This window comes from Rhineura floridana, chromosome 10 (genome assembly GCF_030035675.1).
Source record: "Rhineura floridana isolate rRhiFlo1 chromosome 10, rRhiFlo1.hap2, whole genome shotgun sequence".
Taxonomy (NCBI): domain Eukaryota; kingdom Metazoa; phylum Chordata; class Lepidosauria; order Squamata; family Rhineuridae; genus Rhineura; species Rhineura floridana.
Genome location: NC_084489.1, coordinates 24,313,086 through 24,337,053, shown reverse-complemented (window position 1 = coordinate 24,337,053; position 23,968 = coordinate 24,313,086). Strand labels below are relative to the sequence as shown.

Here is a 23,968-nt window from a genome sequence, read left to right as displayed (position 1 = left end):
CCAAAGACACACCTGGTTAAGGTGGAATCAGATATTGTCCATGAAAATCTCTACAGATGAAAAAAGAGTAAAACTGACAGTTAAGAGAAAGAATTGAGCATCTCCACCGATGGAACTTGATATAAAAAGAAGTACTAACTAAAAGGAAAATAATAGTTATAAAAACAGGAACATAACAGCTGTTATACAAGTTAAGATAAGGTCAGGAGTCCAAGAACACATTCCCAAAAGGTGGATCCAGGAGAAGGCAACCAGGAAGGGGGCAAGGAGTTGTAGAAAGCAACATCTCCAGTGAATGGTTTAAAAACATTTTTAAGCGCATGAATTTGAAGAACATAATATACTCAATATGATTTATCCTACATACAAAAGTGAGAGGAAATAGTAACAGATAAAATTTTAACACTTCTTTTGCAACATTATAGCATTTGTAATATTATAGCTGCTTTTATATAGCTTTTGGAATTTGAATGACCCAGAGTTTGATGGGATTTATTAACACTGCAGCCATTACAGACTCTATTGCCTTCTTTGTATAGTTGTAAGCAATAACGCTTCATTAAAAAAATGTTTATCTTAAACTGACTTCAGCATAAAATACATCTGACTGGACTTTCAGGAGGTCATCTGCCAAGCACGTAAGGATTAGCTATTAGAAAACCCAGCATCATTAAGTAGTTAGCCCCACCAATTGCTCTTTTTCTACATGAGAAGTACACTAAAGAATGTTGATTCAGAACCAATAAATGCATTTCAATGCTTGAAAGTTTGCTACAGAAAACCAGAGAGCAGGCAACTCACATTCAAGAGACTAGAAAATCACCAACAACTCTGATGAAAAACACCCATAGCTTGGCCTCGACCAAAAGACCATTTTCAACCATATTATTTATTGAATTGAACTGATTTTGTACCTTGTCAAAACAGAAAGTTACTGCAGTTTATTATGGGAGACAAGCACCTTTCCTCCCAAAGGAGCTCAGGGTGGCAGATCAAAGATCTTAAATAGCAGTCAGAAGATACTTCTGCCTGAGATTTTAGTTCCTCTTCATATATAAATAAAATTCTTCAGTTCAAAGTACCCACAAGTGAGTACAAGAGATAGATTCCAGCTCCAACTTGCAAGTATTTTGAAGAGAAAAGACCACAATTCAGACACTTGTACCATTTATAACTGCCCCTATATGCATGCATTTTTCTCTGGTAAAAAATGTAAATGTACTGCCTTCAAGTCGATTCCGACTTATGGCAACCCTTTGAATATCGTTTTCATGAGGCTGAGAGGCAGTGACTGGCCCAAGGTCACCCAGTGAGCTTCATGGCTATGTGGGGATTCGAACCCTGGTCTCCCAGGTCCAACACCTTAACCACTATGCTACACTGGCCCTCTTGTACTCTGTTGCAAAAAAACAGTGAACATGTTTCAGTGTCCAAACTGAAAATAAGGAATTTGTGCTGATGAAGCATATAGTACAACAATTATACTAGGTGGGGGGAACAATACATTTCCTTGGCTTTAATTTCAGAGCCACTGTGCAACAGACTTACAGGTCCCTTTCTTCCTTAAGGTATGCACTTTACTGACTGCCTTTCACCTTCTGTTTATGCTCTACAGATTAGTAAACCTCACTGGACTTTGAACGCAAAGAAATTCAGTGGAAAGAGAAAGAGAAGAGGTAGAGTCAACACTTTTCTCTTGCTTTGTGTCTGGGTTTACTTTTTCTTCCATGGTGAATTTTTTTGCCCAGCAAAATTTTTGCCTAAAAGAAATCTTAGGCAAATGTTGTTTTAATGGTATCAACCTATTTGTTACTCCCATGTTTACATTTGGAGGTATACAATGACAAAGGGTAGAGTGCTCATAGGATGAGAGGATGATCTTCTACAGAACCCTCTCCCCCAGAGATTGAAACAACCCCTTCACCCCAAAAAACATGAAAGGCCAGAATATTGCACATGTGCACTTCCTTCACACCATTATCCCTGGCAGCAGAAGAATTAAAGCACAAATAGCTCAGTTAGCAGAAGCTTTTGCTAGCTAAGGGGAAGCAGTTCACTGCTTTGCCAGTTCACCCTGTTCTGCCCAAAAAATAAGTGTAGGAACTATGTCATCAGGCCTTCTTCTCTGGCACATCAGCAGATTGCTGTCTTTGTGGAGGTGGGCGCTTCCTTTTTTCCTCTGAAGTGTTGGGGTTATAAGCTAACAGAAAAGCAGTAAGTATGGGAGAGAACAGCAGAATAACTTTCATTCCCTTGCCTCACCGCTGGAATACTTGCCGAACACCCTTATACTGCAGACAACTGGTAAATGCAAGAACACAATCTACAAACAAAAACATAAGTTATATGCCTATCTTTTACAATAGGTTGTTGCTTTAAAGAGCAGGATCTGTAAGAAAATGTCCTCTATGAAAAACATGCAAGACCTATAGAAATGAATAAAATGATGAACAAAGAATTCTTATGGAGTAGTGATACAAATGCAGTATAATATTTTTATTATTGATGAAAAATATTCAGGGGTATCTGTATTTGTTCCTGTAAGCATTTGTGTAGATGACATTAAAAACTGAGTGTGCTTTAAATCAGTAGACATTGCACAAGGGCAAGCTTGACTGTTCTGAATCATGACAGCAAATTAGTTTTCAAAAGTAATAACTTAATCAGGGAAATTCTTGCTCATGAGGCTTAGAAAACAGAACATGGATAGAGATCATCTCCAGGTGTTGCTGGGTTTTTTTAAGTGCAGAGTAAGAAATTCAACAAGGTTACAGAGCTTCGTTCATAAACATCAGCAATCTGAAGGTATCAGTATGACCTTTATATATAAGAGTAGCTTTTCAGAAACTATTTAGATTTATTGTAGCCGTCTCTATAGGTATTAAGGAATTTCCAAATTGTGTAATATGCTATTATGTTTTAAGTTTTGTTCCAAAATTTTAATTTCTTGGATAGTGGTGACTTTTTTATATTACACTTGAACATTTGTGCCAATTGGCATGCTTTCAAATATATGTAGGATGCCACACTTCTATGAGAATCCTTTTTGTACTGCGCAGCTGTGTATTCCAATAAGCAACTCACCCATGGCTTCAATAAGCAGAAGATCTAAACAACAGTACAGCACATCTGTTTCATGGCTGGAATTCCATGCCATAGAAGTACAAGCACTGAGACATTCTGTGCCATAACACCCTATCTGACGGCTAGGTTTCTAATTCTTCCTGCTATGTGAATATGTGCGGATAAACACAGCTGCTCATGCCACCTCATATACTTCAACTTCCTCATTTAATTTCAAAGTTGCACAAATTTTGAGTTGGTTCTATGGACCTCTATGTATCTGGAAAATGCCAGAACATCCTTATACTGACTGGAACTGGACTGAGATGTTTCGTGGCATTATTTTGAAATAAGATGATTCTATCATACTTTCCCCTCAGTTTTGGTATGATAGGGACACAGAACAAGGTGCACAATGCAGAAGAAGAAATTTGATACCTATAATCAGAACTATTAATAATCTAGTAGTTGATATAGTGGTTGCCATAAAATAGGTAGCATGCAAGCACTAACACAGACATTGGTGTTTAGGATCTTGACCAGCACAACTACTGAACATAAGAGCGAGTGGTAGAGGAACAGAAGGAAATGCTTTGTGACACTGGAAAGATGAGTGGGCTGATGGTTGTAAAGAAGTATGATTGCACTTGTTCACATAAGCAAATGTATTTAATTTCTCTCAAGAATGAAACATCTTAGAAGAGGAAGTTTCTTCTCCTTTTCATTAGAGTCATTAGCATCAACAAATTACTTGGATACTTTTGCACTACTGCTTCTCAGTAGGAATTAGTATACAGTACATCTCTTAATGTAACAAACCCTTGCGTCAGAGCAAGCTTTGGGGTTCTTTGCTCTCTTGCACATGTTGCAGTATTTTTTCTTTTATAAGTGTTCTAATGGGCCATTTCATACATAAAAGCCACACTATGGTTTCCATTCCATAGTGGAGAGCCTTGGGCTCTCATGCGCAGCTTCCTTCCCCCACCAGTGATGAAAATATGGCTGCCGACAGATGATTGCATGCATGAGTGAAGGACAGCACTTGGAAAGCTTATAGTAGTGCCCATCTGGACAACCCTCAGATAAAACCCCATAATATTCTCTCTCCCAGATATTTTCTCCCCCATTATTTCAATATTATTTATTTGACACACATACTACTTTACCCGACACACAGACAGGTCTCTATGATATTAAAAAGTATACATACACGGTGAGAGTATATACATGTATATGTATGTGTGTATACACACCTCACAAATTATAACATATACACACACACACTTCTGTGAAGTAGGGAACATGTATATTTTGAAATACTATAGCCATAGTCTAGTCTACTCTTAGCCTGCAATAAGATAATATACAACAATCAAAACAATAGAGTGTCTTCATTCTTACTACAATCCGCTTGTTTCACTTTTATTTGAACTGTTGTTCTATTATATAAAGCTCTCCAGCAGAAAGGATTGGAATTGAATAGCTCAACCCCAAGGGCTGCAATAAATTATTTTCATTTTTCCTCCTTCTTTGTTATGTGCCTTCAAGTTGATTACAACTTATGGCGACTCTATGAATCAGCAACCTCCAAGAGCATCTGTTATAAACCACCCTGTTCAGATCTTGTAAGTTCAGCTCTGTGGCTTCCTTTATGGAATCAATCCATCTCTTGTTTGGACTTCCTGCTTTTCTACTCCCTTCTGCTCATTACGTGTCCAAAATATCATAACCTCAGTTTCATCATTTTAGCATCTAATGACAGTTCTGGTTAATTTGTTCTGACATCCATGATTTGTCTTTTTTGCAGTCCATGGTATGCGCAAAGCTCTCCTCCAACACCACATTTCAAATGAATTGATTTTTCTCTTATCCGCTTTTTTCACTGTCCAACTTTCACATCCATACATAGAGATCGGGAATACCATGGTCTGAATGATCCTGACTTTAGTGATACATTTTTGCATTTGAGGACCTTTTCTAATTTTCTCACAGCTGCCCTCCTCAGTCCTAGCCACCTTCTAATTTCTTGACTAGTGTCTCCATTTCGGTTAATGACTGTGCCAAGGTATTGATAATCCTTGACAAGTTTAATGTCCTCATTGTCAGCTTTAAAGTTGCATAAATCTTTTGTTGTCATTACTTCAGTCTTTTTGACGTTCAGCTGTAGTCCTGCTTTTGCACTTTCCTCTTTAACTTTCAACAGCATTCATTTCAAAACATTACTGGTTTCTGCTAGTTGTATGGTATCATCTGCATATCTTAAATTATTGATATTTCTCCCTCCAATTTTCACACCTCCATCATCTTGGTCCAATCCTTCTTTCCTTATGATATGTTATGCATATAGATTAAACAAATAGGGTGATAAAATACACCCTGTCTCACACCCTTTCCAATGGGGAACCAATCGGTTTCTCCATAATCTGTCCTTAAAGTAACCTCTTGTGCAGAGTATAGGTTGCACAACAGGACAATCAGATGCGGTGGCACCGCCATTTCTTTGAAAGCATTCCATAGTTTTTCATGATCTACACAATCAAAGGCTTTGCTGTAATCTATAATCACAGGGTGATTTTCTTCTGAAATTCCTTGGTCCGTTCCATTATCCAACTTATGTCTGCGATATGATCTCTGGTGGCTCTTCCCTTTCTAAATCCAGCTTGGACATCTGGCATTTCTCGCTCCATATACGGTAAGAGCCTTTGTTGTAGAATCTTGAGCATGACTTTACTTGTATGGGCTATTAAGGCAATAGTTCGATAATTACTGCAATCCCCGGGATCCCCTTTCTTTGGAATTGGGGTGCATATTGAAAGCTTCTAGTCTGTGGGCCATTGTTTTTTCCCATATTTGTTAACATTTTTTCTGTCAAAATTTGGACAGATTCTATCTCAGTAACTTCTAGCACCTCTACTGGTATGCCATCTGTTCCTGATGATTTGTTTCTTCCAAGTATTTTAAGAGCAGCTTTCACCTCACATTCTAAAATTTCTGGTTCTTCATACAGTTCCTCTGTGAATGAATCTGTCATCCTTGCATCTCTTTTATAGAGTTCTTCAGTGTATTGCTTCCATCTTTGTTTTATTTAATCTCAGTCAGTCAGTGTGTTCCCCTGTTGATTATTCAGCATCCCTACTCTTGGTTTGAATTTCCCTATAATTTCTCAAATCTTTTGAAATAGGGCTCTTGTTCTACCCTTTTTGCTGTCCTCTTCTATTTCTATACAATAATTATTGTAGTAGTACTCTTTGTCCCTACATACTAGTTGCTGTATTATTACACTTAGGGTTCTGACCATATTTCTGTCTCCTTTTGCTTTCCCTTCTTTCTTTAACCATTTTAACAGTTTCTTCAGTCATCCATTGAGGTCTTTCTCTCATTTTAACTACAGGTATTGTCTTTTTGCGTTCTTCCCTGATAATGACTTCAATCTCTGACCTCAATCCATAGTTCTGGTCCTCTATCAACTGAGTTTAAAGCCTCAAATCTGTTCCTTATTTGATCGTTATATTCTTCTGGGATGTTATTTAAATTGTATTTTGGCATTATGATTGCTTTGTTCTTCTTGAGCTTTACTCTGATTTTTGATATTACTAGTTCATGATCTGTACTGCAGTCTGCTCCTGGTCTTGTTTTTGCAGAAAGAATGGAACTTCTCCATCTTCTGCTACCAAATATATCATCAATTTCATTACTATATTGACCATTTGGTGACGTCCACGTGTACAGTTGTGTTTATGGTTGCTCAAATAATGTGTTTGCAAGAAACACATTATTGGCTTCCCAGAATTCAGCAAGTCTTTCTCTTGCTTCATGCTTCACAGGCCAACCTGGCATCACATTGCCTAAACAGACCGGAACATTTTGAATGGGCCTACATACCCTAGGATCAGTGTATATTAACAGGTAAGGAATGTGGCTTGTCCTGTTTTACTGTAAAAGGAAGATTCCAGCAGGAGAAACACCTAAGCAAATGCCTCTATGAAATGCAAATATATAGGAATAGATGTAGTTCTGATCCACATTGCTTAGATAGAATAAATTCTATCTAACTGACCAAATCATTAGACTTTGAAGCATGTCATTATGCTTGCTGAAGAATGCCCCTTTGTAGTGACAGCCTACCTTTTTGACTGCATCGTGGTGACATGCGACAACAAAGGCAGAAGCAAGGGCTCGTTTCCTACACATATGTATACACACACCATTTAGAAGCAGACACCACCTGCTCTTCACTAAAATATAACCATAACCACACCAATTTGTATTTTATAGATGCTGCATGCTTTTTATGTAATTTCATTTAAAACAAACCTTAACTATTTAGGCTATCATACAGCCTAAGCGTCTAGGCTTCAAATAAAAGCCTACAAACGCTATTTGACCTTGAGTATTGTTGACACACATTTATGTAAGATTGAGAGCAATACATAATAGATAACCACAGCTTAAAATCTTGTTTAACTCTTACAGGCAACTCCAGTCTATGGTCCAGTTAAGATTGTCACTGGCAGACCTAACTAGGATCCTAGGGTTTCCCAGCAACAAAGTCAAAAGCACAAAGGCAAACAGCTAACATAGCAACACCAGCAGACACTTCCATAAGAGTCCCTGGCAATTTTCACCATATACCATTTACAATGACAGTTGCTAATCTGGTCCCCTCATTGGAAATGGACTGCCTTCAAGTCGATCCCGACTTATGGTGACCCTATGACTAAGGATTTCATGGTAAGAGATATTCAAAGGGAGTTTACCATTGCCTCCCTCTGAGGCTAGTCTTCCCCAGCTGGCTAGGGCCTGCTCAGCTTGCCACAGCTGCACAAGCCAGCCCCTTCCTTGTCCGCAACTGCCAGCTGGGGGGCAACTGGGCTCCTTGGGACTATGCAGCTTGCCCACGGCTGCACAGGTGGCAGGGCACATAACCCCTGGGCCACTCACTGTGGAGGTGATCTTTAGCTAGCCCTTGACACCAAGGAGACACGAGCGGGGCTTTGAACTCACAGACTCTGGACTCCCAGCCAGGCTCTCCTCCCCACTGTGCTATACCAGCTGTGGTCCCCTCATTAGCCAGGCATAAAAGGCACTAAACAGAAACACCAAGACAATGTCACAGAGCTAAATCCTTATTCTCTGCCACTTACAGTGCATAAAGACTACCAGGAAGAGGCCACAATGACTCCCTTATAAAAAGCTTCTATAGCAAAGTTGGTGGTTAGGAAATTCACACGGAAATCCACAGACCAGCCTTCCCAACCTGGTATGCTCTAAATGTTGTTGATTACAACTCCCATAATTCCTGACTATTGGACCATGCTGGCTGGGGCTGACGGGAGTTGTAGTCCAACAAAATCTGGAGAGCACCAGGTTGGGGAAAGCTGATCAGCAATATAGTAGTAATCCTGTCTCCATCCAGCAAGCACTAACTTGAGGATAAGACTGCATTATAGCTTTCTTGTTATCACCATAATTCTCTCATTACAATGCTACCAGATTAACACTTAACCAGTCAAATGGTCATCTCTTAACTTTTTTGCATCCATATACAATTCCATTTTCTTTCTTTCATCGTCAACTAAAAATTCGTTTTCACTTACTTAAACTGTCATTAAACCTTTTGCCCCCAAAGTTCTTCACTTAGATAAATACAAAGACAGGTGAACTAGTAATTTTGGGGCTTCTTTGCAAGGCTAATTTAAATTTATATGATCTACTGGGCTAAATCCATGTGCAATGAAACTCTTGTGGCTTGTTATAGGGCACAGAATTTTAAACCACATTTACAACAATATTTTTTAATTTTCTCTTTATAGTACTTTCATGAAATGCAACAATCAAGCATGTTCCCAGTTATTTACACGTTTTTTCTATACAACATAATGACGTTATTGGGACAGCCCGAGTGCGATACCACAATTTAAAACTTTGTAAGTAGCATTCCAAGATATGAGTATTTTAAAAAATCTTTGCTTTGCTTGGTAAGATTATTTGCCCACATTTTAAATTAAGGATATAACTGAGGTTTACTTACTGTTTCCAACCACTTGTTCACAGAAACTGTGTGATAAATCCCAGCCCCAAGTTTACTGTAACAATGTTGTTGTTGTTGTTATGTGCCTATTCTTGGGCATACTGCAAAGAAAAGCAGCACTACTGTATATGTGGCGCATAGCACCCATGAACAGCACATCACAGTTGCTGATTCAGTAACTAGGGGGAAGGGGGAAATCTACCTTCCAGAATCAGATAGACTTCCCGTGGCCTCTAAATTTAAATTGACTCCCACACAAGAACTGACCATGTTTTGGAGATGAAATAAGTTGCAGAATTCCAGGGAAAAGATAGTATGCCTGCAAGCAATTTATGGTGTCACACACTCTTCCACAAGCCTTTCAATTTTGAGACCATTTTAAAAAATTAAATGATATGCACTGACTAGTTTTCTGCACATTAAGTCCCACATTAAGTTGTAACAGGAAAGTGCGCTCATAATGCTCTGCCTTTATAAGGCTTGTCCACAACTGAGAAATTCAAACAGCTTAGTTGTAGCCCTATAAAACACTATTCCTGGTATCTACCTCAGTTCCAGCAACTCCTCCACTTCAACAAACAGGAGAAAATCTACACTGCTCAGTTATGAATGGAGACATGAAATCCTCACTGCATAGCAAGGAAGTCAGGTTCTGAAATTAAATACTTCTTCCTCTTACTAGAGAGCAATAGTAAACACTGCTGTTAAAGAGATGAGAGATGCCTCTTTCTAACCATCTGTAACATCCCCTGGAGCCTTGCTACAACCCAGTAGGAGTAAAAAAAAAAGTTTGCTTTATTGCTATTTTCTAGCATGGGGATTAGCTTGGAGAAAGTAGGTATGGAAGAAGCAACAAAACAAAAATGGGCATTGGCAGCCACAGTAATAGACACAGAAAGATGGATACCATTAGTTCTTGGCTCCTAAGCTAGGCCTGTTTATTCTTACTAGTACTGTATATGAAGAATGTGCACCAACATTTCAACAGTACTTGTAATTTTTTTTGCAGATGCTTATGAACTTAATTTAAAACATAAGGGCTTAACAATTTAGTGAAAGATAAGAATTGCTATAGCACCTTAAAAGCTACAGAATTCATGGAAACCTTAGAGAGGAAGATGCTAATGATAACCTGTGTATCATAGATCTTAAGGCAGTTTAACTCCTTCCCCTCCAAAGATCTACTCAACTTTGACCTAGTCAAAGCTTCACAGGTATTTGAGTTAGAGATGGAGAAAGAAGAGAACCACTCCCAAGCAAGTCTGTTTCTAAGATGACAGGAGAGGTGAAGCACTCAAATATGGTGTAATAGTTTCTATCTGGCACAAGTGGAACCCACAATCAAAGCTCCCATACCCTGGGGTATTTTCTGGTACGTTTCCTGTCTTTTCCAGCAATACTGGTTTCAGTAGTAATGTCTCAATTTAAGCTATAACTCAGATTTACTTTAACTTCTCTTCAAATTCTTTGTGCGTTAGTAAATGACACAAGTGTTTGCTAAATTAATGGAAGCTTCTGAGTGCACATGTTTTCAAACTTATGAGTTCTAAGAACTTACAGAAACCTAAACATGCCCATATTAACATTTAATATTTTGATTAAATTAAATTTTAAAACAGCTTTTCTTGTGTGAAGATAATGATCTACCATTTGATGGCTTGGGAGTAGAATTCCCCAGAGCAACTGAACTATCTCCAGTACAAGCTTCCTTCTATAGAAGGAAAACACAAGCTTTGTAAAAAATACTGAAATCAGAACTATACGGCATACTGAGCATATTCTGAAAACAGCAACAGGCAAAGCATAAAGGACTTTAGACATAAATTAAGCTAAATGCTCCCCCATGAACTACAGTTTTCTTATGAGCATTATTCTAATTTATTTCAAATAGAATCAAAAAATGTACTTGAAAGGATGCCAGCTTGAGTCTTCAACCGTGAGTGAAGGAACAAACAAAAAAGATTCTAAGAAATTGTATTAAGAATTTCAGATGTTAGAAAAGAATTATTTTATCATAAAACACTGTGGCCCTCGTGTTTCCAGCCCCACTACACCAATAAACACAGGTTTTTTTAACAGCAGACAATGCACATAAAATGCAAATACACTTATGAGGGATTCTGTAATGGTGCCAGTTCAATCTGGTATTACCATTACTTTTATAGCCAAAATAAACATTCTTACAAAAAGGTTTTTTTAAAAAGATACTGTATTTTTACTTTCTACCAGGCACAGTCTATCTAACTGAATTCCTAACACATCTGCTTATCTAATTGAAATAATCTGATTTCACTTCCACTTCTCTATTTCTTTTTTCTGTCTTCAGTTCTGAGAACCATACCTATCTCTAATTCTTGTTCCACTATTTCAACTTTTAAACGTTGGAGGATTTTTCTTGAACCAGTCACTACTTATTATATCTGAGAGGTAGTGTCTGCTACATAGGCAAAGCAAAAAGCAAGTATTTCTAAACTGGCATGGCCAAGAGGGGGAACAAACCTCTTCCATGCACATGTATTTCCACATTCAAACTGTGTGCATGCACATTAACTAGACCACTGATGAAACACATTTCATCCAGCAGGTAATCTGGTAATCTTACTGTTGATCAAACATTCTTGGGGGTTTTTGCACTCCATTTGCACTCATGTACTCTATTTATATACAACATTCATTTGAAATTACAAGACAATAAACAGTAAAACACACATTAACATTACAATATGAAACAAAATAGGAGCTAATAGGCCAGGACAGATATAAAATTACTAAATACAACTAGCTAGTATCCATGACCAGCAAAGGCTTGAGAAGATAAATCTGAGTTTTTAGTAAGTATTGAAGCAATATTAATGTTCAGAGGGAAGGTGATTCCACAGAGGGGGCACTGAAACTGAAAACCGTTTTTATTCTGGGGACCTACTTTAAGACAGCTTCTCTGTATTGGATATACTTACGGCTACAGCAGAGAAGCTACCTATGGCTATGCAAATAGTTTTTAATTATTATTCCAAGGGTCTATCATGAGAGAGGACTAGAGATTAGTTCTTACACAATGAAAGACCTCAAAAGCTCATGGTAAATTACTGATCTTATATAGCAAGTAAAACAGTACAATCAAGGAGGAGTTTTGTAGGCCTTTGTTGGAGAGGCTTGTTGGAACTTGGAAGGGTTGGGAATGGTTTTTTGCACTTTCCTAAGGCCACCACTCCCTTAGGAGTCTTCTCCAATGACTTCTAGGGGAACATAAAGTAAGATAGGAGCTACACACCCCAAAAAACCTACTGTCAATACTATAACTAACCCACCCTATTCCTGTGGCTGTAGTTTGTTTTAAACCATTTTAAATTTTAAATTGCTGTAATCTGCCCTATGACTTTAAGGTAAAGAGCAAGTAATAAATCAACAACAACAACATTGCACATAGCATCCACTAGACAGCTCTCAAAACACTGTAGTCCTGGAAAAAATCTCATTTCAGAGTGAATCTGAGCATGCACTGTAACTTTGCCAGTAGTTGCCTCTATGGGCTTTAATGGGACAGGAAAACTTTAACTTTTGAACCCCACCAAGCCAATGAAAGCATGCCTTTCTCAGTGATGTGAATATCAGCAGTTTTCACCAAAACTGAAAACTGGAATAAAAAAAAAAGTTTTCAGTACCTTTTAACTTGCTGTATTTTTGGCATTTTTTAAGCTTGGCTATTTTGTACACCTCATCACGTAGATCACATATGTGAAGCTTCAGGTTATTACCTCAAGATATTTTTATGAGCAATAGAATTTTGAGGGTTATAATGGCAGAAACTTTATTTTACTTTACTACATTGTTCACCTTAACTAGAGGAGTACTCCCGTGCCCTTTAATTACTGGAAGTACAAACTATTATGATCATATTGATCCCCAAAAACAGAGCTACAAAACAGATGTGCTGTTTTATTTCACAAACTGCTGAAAATTATTCTACCATATGGCCCCTGTGAACTATTGTGGAGGGCATGAGGGAGATTGCAATAATGACAGCAGAAAGTCAATGTTATCCCCATTTAAAATTAACATATACATTGATCAGAATGTATATTATTTACAAATTTATACTAGTCATTATAAATGTGCAGAGAAACATTCAAATAGTATATATTTATTTAAGACATTTATATACCACTTAATCCAAGCGGTGTACATAAAAACAAGTCCTACATAAAATGAAACAATAAAATAATGCAACCATCATAAAACCATAGACTACCTTAAAATGCCTCTTGGAACAAGAAACTCTTAGTCATGCACCTGAAGTTCAGCAAGGAGGGTATTGGGAGGAAGTTCCACAGGCCTGAACCCAACTTGTTAAGGACTTTGTAAATTAATACAAGAACCTTGAACCTGGCCCATATGATCAGCCAGTGCAAGCTTTTAAGCGCCACAGTTATTTATTTATTGTGTTTATATCCTGCCCTTCCTCCCAGTAGGACCCTAGGGCTGGCAGTTAAGTGCTGGCAGTTAAGTGCTGGCAGCAGTCTGTCACCATCTAGCCACAGCATTTTGCACCAGCTGGAGCTTCCAGACCAGGCACAAGGGTAGCCCCACATAGAGTGCATTGCAATAATCATGTCCTGAGGTTATCAATACATGAATCACTGCAGCCAGGCTATCCCTGTCCAAGAATGGGTGTAGTTGGCCCATCAGCCATAGCTGGTAAAAGGGACTCCTAGCCACTGAGGCTACCTAAGCCTTAAATGACAAAGATGGACCCAGGAGCACCCCCAAACTATGCACTTGTTCTTTCAGAGGGAGTGTAACCCCAACCAGAACAGGCATATGGTCAATCTCCTAGACACTGGAACCACCCACCTACAGTGCTTCCATCTTCCCAGGGTTCAAGCTCAGTTTATTAGCCGCAATCCACAATTATATCCAGACAACGTTCCAGACCATACTCAGCCTTTCCTGACTCAGATGTTATAGAGAAACAGAGCCATGTATCATCAATGTACTGATGACACTTTGCCCCAAAACTCCTAATGACCACTCACACATGGCTTCATATAGATGTTAAACAGCATTGGCAACAGGATTCTGCCCTGAGGCACACCACAGCACATGGGACCATGGGACTGAGACACAATCCCCCAAAGGTATTCTCTGGACACAGCCCTGCAGGTAGGAACAGTGCCAACATAAAACAGTGCCCCCAACCCTCAGTGGTACCACACCCTGTACCCACCCAGTCAGCCCGTACTTTAACCAGCCAGGATGAACAGGGGTCAAGAGAGCAAGAAGTTGATCACATCTTGGCAAGAGTCCTGTCTACATCATTATGGCACATAATGCTGAAATCAATCCCATAAAATATGGGAAGGTGCTGCATAGAACATCTCGACTGGACTTGCAAAAACTGCTGTGTCTAAGGCACTATGGAACTGAACTACAGAGTAAATTGAAAACTGTCCCTCCTTGCACTTGGTTTACATACAGCATACCGTCAGTGATATCCAACATTAGTCAAACTCTGAGCAGACCCATGGAAATCGATGTATCTACTCAAAATACGACCTAGTTAGATATCCCCAACCTGTTTTGTTATTTTTAGCTCCATTACTACCACTATATATTTGAAATGTGGAATTTGTTTAAATGTACCCTACTTTTTTCTACTCAATGCAGATTTGTGTGGCAGGTTTTTTTAAATTATAAAATGAGGTACGTACCCAGGATCTCTTTAACAATCAAGGCATAACTGATGTGAGTTAAGCAATACTAAATATGCACTATTACTGAAGAAGTACCTTAGTGTGCCAGACCAAACTCCAGGACTCTTTGCTTCCTAGCAAACAATAGGCACTAGATGGTCCACCAGATTACAATCTACCTTCTGTAAATGTACGGTTCCAAACCAAAGAAATATTCTAGACATATATATAATCTTTATATATATAGGGAAACTGCCTAGGCATTACATTCATATGAGCTCCTTCAAGTAACTTCACCTCCTGAGGTTTGCTGGATGGTAACCAGAGACAGAACCTTTTCAGTGTTGTTGTCTCATACATGGAAAGCCCTTCTCACAGAAGACTTGCCTACTGGGGAAGACATTTTACTTACAAAGGTTTTCCAGTATGTCTGCCAGCTTGTTCTAATCTGGCTGATCATTTATTGCTTTCTGCTGGTTTTATTGTTTGGATTTTGCTGCTCTGTTGTATAGTCCTATATATTATCCAATTTATGCTCTATTTTCTTATAATTTTGTATATTGCCCTGAACACTTGCTTGCTGAAGAGCAGCATATATATATTAAAATATTTCAACATCTGTACAAAACATCTGGGAGAACTCATGTTTCCCTGTCTTCTGAATCAGGTGAGCACATGCAGGTGCTGGACTAAGTGTTGTCTGGAGTCAATAACAGGCTGGATGAGGGTCAATAAATTGAGACTGATGAAGGCACTTTGGGGGTAGTAGTTCTCAGTCCAGAAATTGGTTAGACAGCCTGTTCTGTATGGTGCCACACTCTCCACAAAGATGCAGGCAAAAGAAATGCAAGAAGACAATAAGGGATGCTAAAAAAGAATTTGAGGAGCACATTGCTAAGAACATAAAAACCAACAACAAAAAATTCTATAAATACATTCAAAGCAGGAGACCATCTAGGGAGACAATTGGACCCTTGGATGATAAGGGAGTCAAAGGTGTACTAAAGAACGATAAGGAGATTGCAGAGAAGCTAAATGAATTCTTTGCATCTGTCTTCACAGTGGAAGATAAAGGGCAGATCCCTGAACCTGAACTAACATTTGCAGGAAGGGATTCTGAGGAACTGAGACAAATAGTGGTAACGAGAGAGGAAGTTCTAGGCTTAATGGACAATATAAAAACTGACAAATCACCGGGGCCGGATGGCATCCACCCAAGAGTTCTCAAAGAACTCAAATGTGAAATTGCTGATCTGCTAACTAAAATATGTAACTTGTCCCTCGGGTCCTCCTCCGTGCCTGAGGACTGGAAAGTGGCAAATGTAACGCCAATCTTCAAAAAGGGATCCAGAGGGGATCCCGGAAATTACAGGCCAGTTAGCTTAACTTCTATCCCTGGAAAACTGGTAGAAAGTATGATTAAAGCTAGATTAACTAAGCACATAGAAGAACAAGCCTTGCTGAAGCAGAGCCAGCATGGCTTCTGCAAGGGAAAGTCCTGTCTCAGTAACCTATTAGAATTCTTTGAGAGTGTCAACAAGCATATAGATAGAGGTGATCCAGTGGACATAGTGTACCTAGACTTTCAAAAAGCGTTTGACAAGGTACCTCACCAAAGGCTGCTGAGGAAGCTTAGCAGTCATGGAATAAGAGGAGAGGTCCTCTTGTGGATAAGAAATTGGTTAAGAAGCAGAAAGCAGAGAGTAGGAATAAACGGACAGTTCTCCCAATGGAGGGCTGTAGAAAGTGGAGTCCCTCAAGGATCGGTATTGGGACCTGTACTTTTCAACTTGTTCATTAATGACCTAGAATTAGGAGTGAGCAGTGAAGTGGCCAAGTTTGCTGATGACACTAAATTGTTCAGGGTTGTTAAAACAAAAAGGGATTGCGAAGAGCTCCAAAAAGACCTCTCCAAACTGAGTGAATGGGCAGAAAAATGGCAAATGCAATTCAATATAAACAAGTGTAAAATTATGCATATTGGAGCAAAAAATCTGAATTTCACATATACGCTCATGGGGTCTGAACTGGTGGTGACCGACCAGGAGAGAGACCTCGGGGTTGTAGTGGACAGCACGATGAAAATGTCGACCCAGTGTGCGGCAGCTGTGAAAAAGGCAAATTCCATGCTAGCAATAATTAGGAAAGGTATTGAAAATAAAACAGCCGATATCATAATGCTGTTGTATAAATCTATGGTGCGGCCGCATTTGGAATACTGTGTACAGTTCTGGTCGCCTCATCTCAAAAAGGATATTATAGAGTTGGAAAAGGTTCAGAAGAGGGCAACCAGAATGATCAAGGGGATGGAGCGACTCCCTTACGAGGAAAGGTTGCAGCATTTGGGGCTTTTTAGTTTAGAGAAAAGGCGGGTCAGAGGAGACATGATAGAAGTGTATAAAATTATGCATGGCATTGAGAAAGTGGATAGAGAAAAGTTCTTCTCCCTCTCTCATAATACTAGAACTCGGGGACATTCAAAGAAGCTGAATGTTGGAAGATTCAGGACAGACAAAAGGAAGTACTTCTTTACTCAGCGCATAGTTAAACTATGGAATTTGCTCCCACAAGATGCAGTAATGGCCACCAGCTTGGACGGCTTTAAAAGAAGATTAGACAAATTCATGGAGGACAGGGCTATCAATGGCTACTAGCCATGATGGCTGTGCTCTGCCACCCTAGTCAGAGGCAGCATGCTTCTGAAAACCAGTTGCCGGAAGCCTCAGGAGGGAAGAGTGTTCTTGCACTCGGGTCCTGCTTGCGGGCTTCCCCCAGGCACCTGGTTGGCCACTGTGAGAACAGGATGCTGGACTAGATGGGCCACTGGCCTGATCCAGCAGGCTCTTCTTATGTTCTTATGTTCAGGTGTGTAACCTGGAGGTACTCTTTGATCTAGCTTTGTCACCAGAGATCTAGGTTAGCATCAATGGAATGGAGTGCCTATTTCCAGCTCCAGCCAGTTTCTAAACTCTGGCTGTTCCTGGCTTTGCCATGGTAATCCATGCTCTGGTACCCTCCCGATTAGATTGTTGTAATGAACTCTATGTGGGGCTGACCCTGAAGATGGACTGCAAGCTGCAAGTAGCATAAAATGCAGCCACAAGAACACTGAGTGGGTCATTAGCCAGAATCACACAACACCAATTCTGAAAGATCCATATTGGTTGTTAGTACACTCCCAATCCCAATTCAAAGTGCTAATGACTTACTTTTAAAGCTCTGAAACAACTTGAGATCTAAATACTTGAAGGAGCCTCTTTTCCTGTACCAGCCTGCTGGTGTCTTAAGATCTTTCGGGGGAGGCCCTTCTCAATGTACTATTACTAGGAAAGATACATCATACAGTGACACAGGAAAAGGCCTTCTCCATGGTGCCATCCTGCTTTTGGAATACCCTTTCCTCTTGAGGTACAGTTTACTTTTCAGCAACAACTGAAATTGTACCTATTAGCTCAGGCTTTTGTGGGATGCTGAGTTGGCTTCACCTTTCAGTAATTAAGCTGTCTGTAATATAAAGATAGTTTTGGAGGTTATGCTGCCTGCTACTTCAACTGTAATAAATTTATTTGCCCCTGATGTTTATATGAATCTGATTGTATCTTCTTAATTATTTTTCTCTTCTGTAACCCGCTCTGGGATTATGACAATGAAGAACGGGCAAGAAATTTACCAAAAAATAAAATAAGGCAATTATAAGATGCATTGTTCCCATAAGGATTCTTTCACTGCACCATTACACAAGGATATAAGGGTTGAATAAATGTATTATTTTATAAGAAAAATAAAATCTATACTACTATCTTTAGGATGAGCTTACCAAAACTGGCTTGTAAAACTTGCACAATTAGGGTTTACTTGTATCCTCATCATCCTGTCTTCATACAATTTTTCAGTGATGTAGGGTGGAAAGTTTTCCATTACTGTATTTTTCTGTGGAAAATTTTCCGATTCATATGTTCATTAGTAAGAGTGAATAGATGACAACTGCAAATACATTTTAGGCAAGTTTAGCAGTTTCAAAGTTTTCAGCTTTGTTTATTAAATACAAGTAAAATAAACACACTAAATTAGATCACTCTGCAGGACATTAGAAAATGTTCCAATTCAGTTTCTTCCCCCCCAAACCCCCACATCACTGCAGTTTTTGTTCTCTTTGCAGTAGGCTTAAGGGCCTGTTTCATTGTTACTGCCTCCAGTTGTACAATTGCTATGCAATTGTACAAATGCTGGTACTAAGGCACATAGGCTTCATGCAGTTGTGCAACATATGGAAACAGAAACATTTAAATGTTACTCTGTTTCTACAAAAAGGAAGTGTTTTTCAACTCACTCACATGGATGCAGTAATATCTAAACTGGTCCAAAAATACAGAGTTAAATAGGAACTTAAAGCAAATATGAGAAAATGTGCACAGGCTACAAGGAAATAATAAATTAGAGGCTGCAATCCTACACACACTTACTTGGGAGTAAGTCTAACTGAACTCAAAGGGGCTCACTTCTGAGTTGGCATGCACAAGCTTGCACTGCAAGATGAAAAGTTTCATAAATACTATGGATATGTCTGTGGTACTTGCAAAATAATACTCTACACAGTAACCACAACAGCTGTAACCATGTAGGGAAGTGCTACAATCTCCCCAGATACAAAATGCTGCTGTTCTGAGCAGTCAGACGCAGAAACAACCCTCCCCCAAGTTTCAAAACGGAACATTCACACACCCATCCCTCAAAATGGGAGTTTCAACTGTACTCCTCCATGGTTAAGCTCCTCTGCACACATTAAGGAAAATGCTGGAACTTGCATTCAATATGCAAAAGATGGATCTGACAGAAATACTTTAATAACTACAGTATTAACACAGTTATTTTATTATAGAACAGTTTGTCTTCTTCTCAGGGAAAACTGCTCCTTTGAACACAGGCTTACAGTACATTCCTATACATATTTCTTCAAAAATACCATTGCGTTCAATGAGATTACCCATTGAACCTTATTCCTAAGTATTAGATTGGAGCCTTAATGTACCACCACAGCCACAAAGATTATATTGTAGTTCTTGGGTTTTTATGTAGTCTGTATGTTGTATTTTACTTTATCTTGTACGCCGCCTAGAGTGGCCGCTTGTGCGGCCAGATAGGCGGCCTAGAAATAAAATTTATTATTATTATTATTATAAAGAACACAACAATCTAGTAGCAGAATCTGAAATTGCTTGTCTTCATATAAATAGACAGCCAACATAAGAATCTGTCTATTGAATAACTATGTCACATGCACATGGTCAGCAGATGTTGAGAAGGCTTTTCACTCTATCTACTTTTGAGCAATCCTATACCACTTAACTAAAGCTTAAAAATTAGAACATCACAATTAACAAGGTATCCTAAGGAGGAGATATCTACCCATAATTAAAGTAGTTTAGTTCACAACAAGAAACTGCTATAGCTAAGCAGCATAAAAGGTACTGATTGAAAATCCTTCATTTTGATCATTAATTTTCATCCTACAGGGAACATATTTAGACTGTACTGTAAGTATTGAACAAACAGTCCTTAAGGTGCAATCCTATATCCCTTACCTGGAAGGAAATCCCAATGAACTCAGTGGGACTTACTTCTCTATAGATATGTACAGAATGGCATTTTAAATTTTTATTAGAAGGAAAACCTTTAAACTCAAAGCAATACAGTAGAAAGTACCTTACTGACCAGTGCAAGATTACCAATGGATACAGACTACCCAACGTTGGTCAGTTAAGTATCATTAGCCCCTATGCTGGTTATATACTTTCTTTTTTTAAAAAAACGAAAGCATACTGAAGACATTAAGATGTTGATCAAGGCTATTTCCTAGACCACAACTCATTGTTAACCTAACCAGGTACTCCTACCACCATCTTCCTAGGGCTACCATAGTTTTGAAAGGAATGTCTCACCAGTTCTACATTATCATTATTTGGTCACAAGATGAAGCAAGCGAGTTGCAGCATATCCTATGCAAGACTGCTATCATACAGGCTTCTCAACACTCAGTCATAGTTTTTGAGATGTCACACAGGTGAGCACCATTAAGAGCAAGGGCAACTGCCAAAAAGGGATCCAGTCATCCACATGTTACCCATCTCTAGCCTAAGTGAACATAGCTGCTACCATATGTAACCTTTCTGTGAGAATTAAGAAAAAAATGCCCCATTTTTAGTAATACCCTAGTTATCACAAGTTACCTCATGGATTTTAGAGCCAATATTTCATTTAGGCTGAAATTCCAACTGAACTCAGTTGGACTTCCTTCCAAATATATGTACATAAGATTTAGTTTAAAGATGGCACAGATTAGTTTTCCTCATTGACTATTTTCAATTACCCCATTTTCAATACTTTACACTTCCATATAATTATTATACTACTAAATTAGTTGTATGTACAAGGCTTGTTACTACAACTGCTCTTGCTCATCTGAATGTTTTTGCCTATGGACAGAAGCTTTGTTTCAAATCACTGTACAGTTCCATTAACTTTTTTTTAAAAATGAACACCCTTAACAATGGCAATTCATTAACCAAAAATAAGGAGCAAGGTTCTTCTGTTTCCTAAATCAACATCTAAATAGAGACTAGTCAGATTTAAAGACACTGTATGGATGCACAAATACCTTATCCAATTAAGTCCTAATTATATAAGTGGCTAGCAGGAAAATTTACAGAATCACAACCAACATTGGCAGGAAGATTTACAGAACCACAACCAACATCTACTGAAGTTGCAGGCCAAAGAAACACTTATGACACTGTACAGTGGTGAAAGATAGCGTCACTGTTTTCCCAGTTTCTGTTTCAAGGGCATTTTAAAACAAAAACTAGCAAAACAGAGGAACACACGGGTCAGAGAGCAAAAAGTAATCCTAATCTGTCAAATTTAGAAGAAAGTGTTTCTCAGTAGTTCTTTCTAGAAAAGCCAGAAGAAGCAAAAGTCTGTGGAAGATACAAGCCACCAAGATCTCATCCACCTGCCACCCTTGTAATGTTATGTTATAGGTGAAGCGCAAAAAGGGAAATCAATCAATGCAACAGTGAAGGCTTTATGGTTTTCTTTCAATGACATTAATAAGACTCCATAGAAGGCTCCCTACCATTAGGTAAGAAAATTTCATTTACACACAACTACTGCTAGCATTATGCTATCTCAAGAATTAACTCCTGTAACACCACAACTCTATACATGTCTGCTCAGAAGTAAATCCAATGGGATGTGTTCCCCAAAGTGTGCTTAGAATTACAGTCTAGGCATACTTAACCTGGAAATAAATCCCACTGAACTCAGTGAAAATTACTTCCAAGTAGACACGCACAGAGTTGTGTTGTAAGGCTACGAAACTAGTTATACTTTACCAGAAGCAATCCCTACCGAATTTAAAGGGTGAATTCTGTGTGTGTAACCACCAGTCGTCTTGATCCCCACGATCGTAACCTTGCTAGCAGTTGCCAAGCGGACATAATTCCTAGATACATACAGGCCGCTGGAGGAAGAGGGCTACCATCCGTTGTGTTAAAAGGCAGGAGATTAACTGAGTCTGGAGGTAGCCCTAACTCCGTTCATCAAACTAAGTACGAAATTCCCACACACATCCCGACATTTGGAAATCCGGGGGGGAAGTCACTCTTCTCCCAACCTTCGTTTTGTAAGAAGTACTCACTCATTCGGCGGCTGCTCTGTGCTAGCCTTCACTCATTCACACGTATTTTTATCTTGGTCTAACAGTGGCAAGTATGTTTACCTCCAAACAGGTGAGGGGAAAGGTGGGCAGGCAGCGAGCCGATGACTAGCCGGGGTCCCCCACTGCCCCCGCTATGTCCTCCAGCGCCGCTACCGCCTCCCGCCGCGGCCCGTTCCCGCCCCCCTTCATCGGGGGTGCTGTTGACCGAGTCCTGGGAGCCATAGAGGCCGCTGCTGTTGGGGATGTTGAAGGCAGAATGTACGGCTCGAGTCCCAGAGGCGGCTGGCCCACCCAAAGACCTGCTCCTGGGCGCTGCCACCGGGGGAGCCGCCGCCGCCCCTCCACTTGCTGAGCCACCGGGGGCCGCGTGGTGGACTCCCGGCGCCAGGTGCGTGTACCTTCCCGCTCCGCCGCCGCCTATCGGCCGCCCGCCAGTCCCGTTAGCGCCGCCGCTGCTACTACTGGAAGGTAAGTCCCCCCCAGAATAAGCCCGGGTTCGGCCATTGGCGGCAGCCGGGCCGCTCTGTTTAGCACCCATAGTTCGTCTTCCTCTGCCGCCTCCTTTTTCTTCCTCCTCTTGCTGAGGCTCCTGTCAGGCTCGGCCGATACCCTCACTGGGGTCCGCCGGCAGGGTGTAGTAGGGGAGAGCGAACCGCCCGCTTGTCCTTCCACTACGAGCCCCGGGCTAGTAAAGGGGGCAGAGCAGCGCTTCAGCTGGCGGCTCCGGGGCTGCGGCGTCGCCTCCACCGTTGCGAGTCTCTCGATACGACGACAGAAGCAGCGACCGGGCAGGCTCCAGCAGCTACCGCCGCTGTGGGGGTTAACGTTGGAGCTGTTGCCGTTGCCGAAGGGCTCAGCCCCGCCGTTTCAGCCATTCTTCTCCCGTGCTGACCACCAGATGAGAGGGGAGCGGGAGCGGCCACCCGCCTCAGAGGCCGCTTACTCGCTCCGGTCCGGGTTCCCCCGCGCTCACTCAAGTGTGAGGCGAGGGGGCGGCACCTCTGCGCAGTCGCTCCTCTTTCCCTTTCTGTCTATTGCTGTGTCGCCATAATGGAGGGAGGAGGTTGAGGGGCTGCCGAAACTGCCACCGCCTCCTGCTCCGCCTCCTTTCTCTCTCCAGTCCCGAAGGTAACATTCCCCGCCCCCTTCTGAGGGACAGACTAGCGCTGCTTAGCATACGAGTTGGCCTATCACAGCTGAGGCGAATGTGAGAGCCGCCCGTATATCTCGTGATGTGCCTGCTCTACCTTTAATCTCTGCACCTTGGGCAGAAATTTTGAGGCGTGGTCAAGAGGGAATGCTCTGATAGTTGCATTTCTACCTGTCGGACAACTGCTAAAGACAGAGAAGGAGGAGAGGGACAACTCTAAAAAGGCGGGTTTACAAATACTGGCAATTAACAATTTACAGATATGAGAAAGAAGGAAGTGTTGTGGTTACAGTGTTGCACAGGGTGACCTTGGGCTG

General features: G+C 40.3%; 1 protein-coding gene across 3 annotated transcripts in view; it reads right to left on the bottom strand.

The window, feature by feature from the left end:
* Positions 1-23,660, bottom strand: part of ZNRF2 (zinc and ring finger 2) — an 83,099-nt gene extending 59,439 nt beyond the window's left edge. For 2 of the 3 annotated variants that reach the window (XM_061586891.1, XM_061586892.1), the window contains exon 1: positions 22,562-23,659. In XM_061586891.1, coding sequence (XP_061442875.1) covers positions 22,562-23,039 — 478 coding nt within the window. In that variant the 5' untranslated portion in view covers positions 23,040-23,659. Of the gene's footprint in view, positions 1-22,561 lie in introns of all 3 variants that reach the window. The other variant, XM_061586893.1, reaches the window with a different exon arrangement.
* Between the last annotated feature and the right edge of the window lie 308 nt (positions 23,661-23,968).